Source organism: Epinephelus fuscoguttatus, linkage group LG15 (genome assembly GCF_011397635.1).
Source record: "Epinephelus fuscoguttatus linkage group LG15, E.fuscoguttatus.final_Chr_v1".
NCBI lineage: Eukaryota > Metazoa > Chordata > Actinopteri > Perciformes > Serranidae > Epinephelus > Epinephelus fuscoguttatus.
Window position 1 is genome coordinate 38,593,776 of NC_064766.1, and position 8,954 is coordinate 38,602,729.

Here is an 8,954-nt window from a genome sequence, read left to right on the forward strand (position 1 = left end):
CGCGAGTGTGATCAACTGTTTGTTAACCTCTGTGAACACGCACGAGGACCGCCTGCAAATGAGTGAATGATTCAATTGACACCTCGCGCTACTTTTGATCACCTCACTCACAGTCATGTATATTCAGCCTGAGCGAATCATCGCGGTTCAAAGCGGCAGCGGAGAGACGTGCGGAGAGTTTGTGCTCCTCCGCAGCTCAGGGGCGTTTAATCCTCAATGAAAGCGTCTGACTTAAATAAACTAATTAGGAGGGAGCTTATTGATCACTGCGGTGGACACGGAGAATAAACAAAGCGGAGGACGTCAGCTTCAATCAAGACTTTTAGCTGGAATAAAAATCAGACTGAGGCGGGAATGAAAAATACGCATAAATAACACAGGCCTGAATTAAAATTCTCACATTATCCCCTCATAAAATAAACTGTATTAGCTGATGAATATTCATAAAGGTGTCATCCATATTCATGTAGCACTTTAAAGATGGCGGCAACTGTGGATTTCGTCATCGATTATCAATCGAAGCCATATTAAATAATATTTGTGTGAGAACATCCGAACATGAATGTAAAAATCAGCATTATATTAGTCGTATAAATTGCATTTAAATTATCTTTAACCCAACTAAACGAGGCAATAATTAGACTTTTCTTTGCAATAATATTACACATAAAAGAGAGAATATTATACAAACATAGGCTGATATTATAAGTATTTATTATGCAAACAAACTCTGTGATTTCTTATTGTTATATATTATATTATTGGGTTATTAGTAATAAGTGTAAGTAGCATTTTCCTGTTGCAGTTGGTCGAGCTTGAGATACTTTTGGTGACATTTTACACAGTTTGTTAGATTAACTGCGAAATAATTTGTTGTATTTTATTAATCAACCGTGTGATTGTTATGTATAATCATAATGATGTATGAAGAATAAAGTGCGGTTTTCTTTTTTACAATAATTCCCTCAGAAATTTAGGTAGAAGTAAAAATGAAATTAAAGTATTCAAGTAGAGTAAAATTAATGTGAGTAAATGTATCTGGCTACACTGTAAAAGGAAGAAGGGTTTAAATATGTGATAGAGCATAAAGCAGCATTGCAACACTGAAGATAAAAATATTTTTGACTTAAAAGTGCGCATTTTACAGGGTTAAACTTCGGACAGGTATTAGTTATTGATTGGGAATTGCATTTGATAAAATTAAAAAGCAAAACAGATGAGAAGGGGTGGAGCTCCGTGTCAGCCCGAAGCTCTCTGCAACCTGATTGCATTTTCAAATTATTCTTCTAACTTTCAAACATGATCAAGTCGTTTCTCTTTCTCTCTCTGTGCTCTGTTGCTCCGTGTGATTGATTGGAGGAGTTTATAGGCTGGCACCCCCATCGTGTCTCCTGCCGCTCACGCTCCTCATGATTGGTCCGCCTCCTGCAGCCGCAGCCACCAGAAGCGCCTCCTCTCATAAACCTCGTCAGACCGCACTAACGTTTCCCATTACTTCCAGGAGAAGCAGCGGCTCACTATTAGGAACTTTGCGTGCGACCTATGGCACACAACTAGCAGGTATGTGTTGGAAAGCGACTAATGTCTCCTCTTTACCCCTTTCTTGGTGTCTTTTCTCCCTCGCGCAGCTGTTTGGAACATCTGGCTGTGAGCGCAGCTGAACCCAGACCATCATTTCGGGGTATTGTTTTATCGCTCCGGCCTGCCTCTCGGCCCTTATCTGTTTTGGGTCTTATCAAACGGTTATCTCTTTTGCTGTGAAGACATATTGCGTTTTGTTTCCTATCTGTTATGTGTGTGTGTACTTGTGCGCGCGTGTGTGGGAGGACAGAGATTTGACATGGACGGATCCAGTGCCTCTTAAGAGCGCTTGATGGTAGTATGGCAGCCACTGCGGTTTGGATGTGTTTTACTGGAGCTGTAGATGACACATGAACATGCCGTGAAATGAGCAGTCAGATACTTCGCTTAAGTGTTTGTTATTGTGGGAATGTAGGCTGCTCTTTTAAAGATGAAAACAAGCTGCGCATCAGAGGTGGATTTGCGTTTCTCCGGGAACTTGGCGAGTTTCTTTCCAGATGTTTATGGGACGAATTTTAAATCCAGTTGGCCGTAACTTTGCGCCCACATGCGTAAAGCTTGTTTTCTGATTTTCTAACGCAACTTTTTTTTTTTTGTCGTTACAGGGTGGACTACTCCCTGACTATTTTTATTAACCCCTACAGTGTATGGAAAGTGCTCCTGGATGGACCTGGGCGAAAACAGCTGGTCCATGGTCAAGCGAGAAGTATCCAGCAGCCCAGGGTCACCGGCTGAGCAGACCTACCTGCACGGTGACAGCAGGAGGGACGGTCCCACCTCGGATGAGCTGAGGACACCTCCGAGCGACCTTGACGCACTGGGACACCGTCGCTCCGACAGCAGATCACTACACTCCTACGTTCACTTCGGACACCATAACAACACCCTGCCCACCGCCGAGGACATCCCGCTGTTTACGGATTTAGACCAAGGCAGCAAACTCGTCCTCTCCAGCGGAGCGCACAAGGCGAGCTTGCTGGTGGACCCGACCGACATGTACCAAACACTGGCCATCGCCGCAGCCCAGAGCCAGACTGGATATGATTCCTCCTCTGGTTATATGCACTCCAACCCCAACTCCCCAGTGTATGTCCCCAGCTCCAGAGTGGGCCCCATGATACCCAGCCTCTCGTATCTGCAGGCCAGCGGCTCTGCGCAGCCCAGCCACGCCGTCTCCAGCCACTCGGTCTGGTCGCAGTCCGCCCCGGAGAGCCCCTCATACAGCACCGGCAGCCCTCACACCTCCACTCGGTTCCACTACCCTCCAAGCCCGCCCATGAATAACGGGACGCCCAGGGACACCGGCTACAGTAACACGCTGAATGTGAGCAGCAGAGACCAGTACGGCCTCTCTCGGCCCATCAGTGGGACCTACGCGAGTCCATACTCTCCTTATGTCGCACCGCAGCTCTCCCAGCTGCCCTCGCCGTGGACCGGGGGACCTTTTGATAACACGATGCTGCACACCTTGCAGAGCAGAGGCGCGCCCTTGATTCGAGGACCAAACGGAGGTAAGAAAAAAGCAAAGTAGAGATGGGCGTTTAGATGGAATCATTTTCATTCTCACTGTTTTTAAAAATAATAATAATAAAATTCCTTGTGATGTGTCTTTACGCTAAGTGCTCAACCGCAGTGCGCTTCTGTAACACAACTTGATCTCTCTGTGGGGGAGTTAAAAGCTCGAAAAATAATTAAACCAGCCAAACAATGTTTAATAAATTACCACAAAAATATTACAATGTTTAAAATGAGTCCAGATTTGGTCTGAAATGGCGCGTGTGTGTCAATCCTGCAAGAAAAATGTGCGTATTTTTGTGCGCAGGCCTGAAACTGAGCAACATATGTGTAACCATAAAATGTTTTTTAAAGTAAAACTTAAAAAAAGTATAAATATATTGAAAGTGTTTCAGGTTTATCAAATGAAATCAGTGGATCTGATTTGATTTGCTTTGATGAAACACATTCCTTTATGAAACTTACAACCTGCGGGCAGATCTTTATGTTTTAAAGCTGTGCGTTCTGCTCATTTCAGTCTTTCTTCTCAGTTTCAGATATTCTCGACGACATGGGGGAGAGCAGAGAGTGCGTCAACTGCGGCTCCATCTCCACGCCGCTCTGGAGGCGCGACGGCACGGGCCACTTTCTCTGCAACGCCTGCGGCCTTTACAGCAAAATGAATGGGCTCAGCCGGCCATTAATTAAACCACAGAAACGGACGGTAAGCATGGGACCACTTAACCGCTCAATTTCCTGCCTAATCGTTTTAAACAATGGCTGGAGGTTATGGTTGATGTTATACGCAGTGTCCGGTGGGAGAAGGAGACTTTTATGAGACATATGAACCTTTACTTTAGAGCTGATTTTTTAAAACAATATTTTTGTCTCTTTATGTGACTGATGAAGTAAAATGGGCGGAAATATATTTGTAAAACACACCACAACAAATACATTTGACATTATTGTTTGTGCTTTTTGTGCAAAGTGATGACATTCATACTCACATTATAGCATTAATATTAATTTATTTGCCAACAATCACAGAAATTACGCAGGATTGGAAGATTTGCTCGCGCACAGATCTGTTAGTAATTTTCCCATCATTTATTTGAACCGAACAGAAGGCAGTGATTTCATTAAATTTAAATCACCCATAACTGCAGCTATTTGTTAACGTAATTGATCAGGCACTTAATCTGTCAGTGCTTCCCTTTGGTTATTCTATCTTAATGGCAGACAGTAAGGACAAATCTTTTCCTGGAGCCATTACGCGCATTACGCACAGTTGTTACAAGAAGTCTAATGACACGAGTGACTCCCTGAAATCCTGGGAAAAAAAAAGCTGTGCGTAAATGGCAGTTAAATGGAGATCACAATAGGGCCGGTATTATTGTTAGGAAATAGGGTGTGAATGGTCGAATTGTAATGAAATTAGCAGAGTGTGGTTTTTACTTTAAAAACATTTTCCTTAATTTTAAGTGACAGACAAAGACTCCACTTCCTGACAGGCTTATTAACACCACCTCCCACTGCGAATGCTCCAGATTTGTATCGATTAGGATGATTAATCTAATGTTGCGTTTGTGTCACCAGTCAACGTCTAGAAGAATCGGCCTGTCCTGCGCCAACTGTCAAACCAGCACGACCACTTTGTGGCGCAGGAACGCGGAGGGAGAGCCGGTGTGTAACGCGTGTGGTCTCTACACAAAATTACACGGGGTGAGTGGAGATTTTATTATATCGAGATATTTATTTCTTTAAACCGCAACAATCACTTTGATAAACCAACGCAACATAAATAAATAATAATAATAACTGGCCTCCAAAAACGGATCCAATGCGCAGGTACCTCGGCCGCTCGCCATGAAGAAAGAGGGAATCCAGACGAGAAAAAGAAAACCAAAGACCTTGAATAAAACGAAGGGATCCTCTGGTGAGTCACTGATGATTATTGCTTATATATTCTTGTGGATAATTAAAATCAATATGTTGTTGTTTTTTACAATATGATCTAAAACAAGATATATATATTTTTAGGAAATAACAACTCTGTCTCTATGACTCCCACATCCACATCTTCATCTAATTCCGAAGATTGCTCGAAAACCAGCTCTCCCTCCGCACAGGTGTCAGGGGTAAGAAAGACTTTTTAATTCTTTAATATTTTTTATTTGAATAAAATTACAATGCCGTCTGCTCCATTTAAATTCAGTCAGTTATAATTGGAGACATGATGCTGATTTAAAACCTGAAATAGAGTTGATATTAAAACACTGAATGTCAAACTTTGTCCTCAGAACTGAAAATTTTCTGATGAACAACCCTGAAAGCATTTTGCTACAACAGGTGTTTTGTTAAAAAACAGATCACATGCAGGCTGACTGATGGTCTGTGGTGATGACTGCTGTGTCACGGTGACATTACAGTGAGATGAGCTTCACATTACTCAGGATCTGGTGTTTTTTGGCATTTCAGTGGGGGTGTTGGGGCCCTGAATATTTTCTCACATGCCCCGAAACTTTCGGGTTTTTAAAATACCTTAAACTTTGTGTCATCCAGATAGGAATATGCCCATGATGTTTGTACTATTAGACTATTCACTAAAGAAATCTCATATTTATTATTCTGTTGGCTTAGTATTGGAGACCATATTTACTTGGCAATTGTTGTAGAACCTTGCTTTGAAATCACATTATTATTATTATTATTATTATTATTATTAATATGAAATGCAGCAGATCTGTCAGCTAAAGGCTTGTTCTGGGAACTCTACTCCAGCATCATATAACAAACATAGGTTTCACCAAACCTCGAACCTTCCTTTTTTATGTGACTTCAAAATAGCAACAATAATAGTCAGTTTTGCCTCTTTTTAGGTGGCAGCAGTGAAAGTTAGTCATCCTCAATATTTGTTGTGTTATGGTTTCAGAATGATGAAGACAGCTGGTGCACAATTCCACACAATTAGATTAAGGCTCTAGAGGAGGTTTTTCCCCCTGGCAACTATCATGTTTTTCCTAATATTGTACAGATTTTTAAGCATTTATTATCTCATTTGGCTTGAAAAACAGTGCTTGTCATTGCCATAAATGGAAAAACTCCCCCGGGGAGCATGAACTAAACCACGGTTGGATGAGCCCTGAATGTTTACAGCATGTGGAGAGACAAGATGCTTAATTCATACAAGTTGTGTCTGCTTTGAAAATACAGTTAATGCAACAATGCATATTTTTCCTTTGCTCTGTCGTAGGTCAGTTCGTCCGTGCTGACCAGCTCAGGGGAGGGAACCGGCTCCAGCTCAGCGGTGAAGTACCCGGGACAGGATGGCCTGTACACCAGCGTGGGTCTGTCCCAGCCATCAGATGTAGCTTCAGTGAGGGGTGAACCCTGGTGCCCCTTGGCTTTAGCTTGAACATCTAAATCTCTGGGAGGACAGCAATCCCTGGCCCCTCTGTCTGGATGCTATGTAGTGTGGAAGTATTCAAGGGGCAATGTTTGTTTCCTTCCTTGCAGCTGATGCAAGAAGAGTCGGACAGGGGGAAAAGAAGGGTGAGGCGACCTTCAGTCACACTGCACGGAATAGCTGGGATTGGTTTCCAGATTGGTGTGGGGGATCTTGTTGCCTTAAAGAAAACAAAGGGACTCTCCAGGCCAGATGATCAATCAGGTGGCCTGCTTTGGATGGTTTCTGGACCCCTCCATGCACTCGATATCTCTCCCATCCACCATGGCACAGACCCAGATCTCTTAAAATAAAGCCATCGTGTACATAACGGATTTCCTCTCCGACGAAAAAGCTGTTGATTGGATACCACTGCTTCATAAAGCGTTATATTCTTTAAGGACATTTAGATTTTTTTGTTTTCTTTCCACAACTGGAATCAAGCCACAAGTGCCAAGACAACTTTTATGAATCAAAAGAAAAAAAAATATTTATAAATCTTCCATTGTTGAAAACATGGCTATGATTGTTAATAAAGATATCAATACAGAGTAGAAGTTAAGCCATTCTGACGTCTTCTTTTCTATTGTTTTTCCTTTATAAGTGGTTGTTTGTAGTATAGTAGTGTTGAATCTGCACATGTTCCACTGAAAGCTCTTACTGTATTTGACTGAAACTAGTTTGGTTTAAACAGGGTATAAATGTCATCTGGTGGTTTTGTTTAATTATTTACTGAAAAAAAAATGCAAGTAATCAACTTTTTCCAGACTAATTTCTGACATTGAAATGTTGTTGAAGTGGCAGCATTAAGGTACTATTCTCAAAGCAGAGCTACAAAAACTCTTTTACATGTAAAGCAGTTGGTTGGCTTGTTTGAACAAAGCACACCCAGAATAGCTGTGGGCCTACTGACCTTTATGTTACAAGACATAAACTGCAAAAGAAGACTGTTGGCTGCACTGCGACTCACTATAAACTGTGTACCTTTCACAATGCAAGCATGTACTATTGCATCATTTTTATACCAAAATTAGACCAAAGAGGAGAGTGAGGTCACCTCTGAACAAATTCATGTTACTTTGACGACTTTGACTAATCCCTGTGAGGATTAAAGGGAGTGTAATGGGTCCAGGAGTTGAACAGAATGAGGTGTTAAAGTGGACAATTGAGAGAGGGAATAAAAGAAGCAAATATAGCAATGCAATGTTTTCAAAATGTTGTGGCAAGATTTTTTTTTTAAAATCCAGCTGCATGAGTGGCATGCAACATTAAAATTCCATGTTTGATTTTTCACACTGTTTGTCTCCACGTCCTGCAGCAGTGGTGTGGTCGGAGTGTTTCAGGCCATGACACAATCATGAGGTGATTTAAACCTGAAGGCAATCTGATGAGTTACACGTGAAACTTGGCGTAAAGACGGTTATTTCTTATTTTCTTTTTTTTTCTCACAACTTGCTTCATCCAAAAAGGGCATGTCATTCATTCTTCTGGACTTATTTATTTTTCTAAATATCATGTTTATTTAGCATCATTTTTTTGCTGTTGTTTTTCTTTTTCATAAGAAATTATTTTATTTAAATTTCAGTCCAATAAATTGTTCTGGTGATGCAAATGAATCGACAGTGACCCTGTGTTTTAAAGGAAAAAGACTTGTGGAAAGAACTGTGTTCTTGCATAATATTAATATTACTCAGGCATACTTTTGTATGAGGCAATCGTAGCCATGCTTTAACTCCCTATTTCTCCCTGGTGGAATAAAAACTGGCTATTTTCTCAGATGTTTTCATGACTGGGAGGAAAGCACATAAGCCAAGTATTTCCTGGGGAGAAAAACTGAAAATTTGTGCTTCATTTTCAGAAATTTACCTAATTGTTTTTCAAAAATTGCATCTCAAACCAAAAAAAGATTCTTGCAGATTTTGATTTCCAGCTTTCTCTGGGTGGTTTGCTCCCACATTTTGCTTATGTTTCATTAAAGCAAGCCTTTATTCTTCCTGACAGCTTTTTTACTTAAGAGTTTTTCTTTTCTCCCGGCCCCTGAAGGCTCAAAGCACAATCCACTTTCCTGTGTCCTCTTGAACCAGCAGCTCAAAGTACCTGTCACAATGTTTACTGTACTTAAGCGAATATGGCCTGTGAGTAATACCACATGAAAAGATTTTTAGAGATGGTTAAGATTTATGTCTGGGCTTAGCGTTATCTGTCTGCTCTTTGACATATTGATTTAGCTGAGTTTATTGAGTGTGGAGGAATGTGCTGCACAACGCAGCGGCCACATCCACAGTTGGGAGATGAACATTGTAATTGCACTTATTTTTCTTTTCTTTTGCAAGAGATCAAACTTTCTGACTTTTTGTTAGACTGATACAGCCAGTGCCATTTGATTTAGCCAAAGATCATCCATCATAAGTTTTATTTTTTCAGTGTTAGTGTA

General features: G+C 41.2%; 1 protein-coding gene across 4 annotated transcripts; it reads left to right on the top strand.

The window, feature by feature from the left end:
* The first annotated feature begins 1,423 nt into the window (after positions 1 to 1,423).
* gata6 (GATA binding protein 6) lies at positions 1,424 to 8,514 on the top strand. Of its 4 annotated transcripts, none has more exons than XM_049598515.1 (7): positions 1,424 to 1,560; positions 2,187 to 3,092; positions 3,627 to 3,799; positions 4,672 to 4,797; positions 4,924 to 5,011; positions 5,116 to 5,213; positions 6,329 to 8,514. In XM_049598515.1, exons 2-7 carry the CDS (start codon positions 2,246 to 2,248, stop codon positions 6,488 to 6,490), a joined length of 1,494 nt encoding a protein of 497 aa, XP_049454472.1. In that variant the 5' UTR covers positions 1,424 to 1,560; positions 2,187 to 2,245; the 3' UTR covers positions 6,491 to 8,514. The 4 variants fall into 4 exon arrangements, with proteins under 4 accessions (XP_049454472.1, XP_049454471.1, XP_049454470.1 ...); XM_049598514.1 differs by having other exon boundaries at positions 1,478 to 1,560; positions 2,226 to 3,092; positions 5,173 to 5,213; XM_049598513.1 differs by having other exon boundaries at positions 1,482 to 1,560; positions 2,226 to 3,092.
* Positions 8,515 to 8,954: the final 440 nt, after the last annotated feature.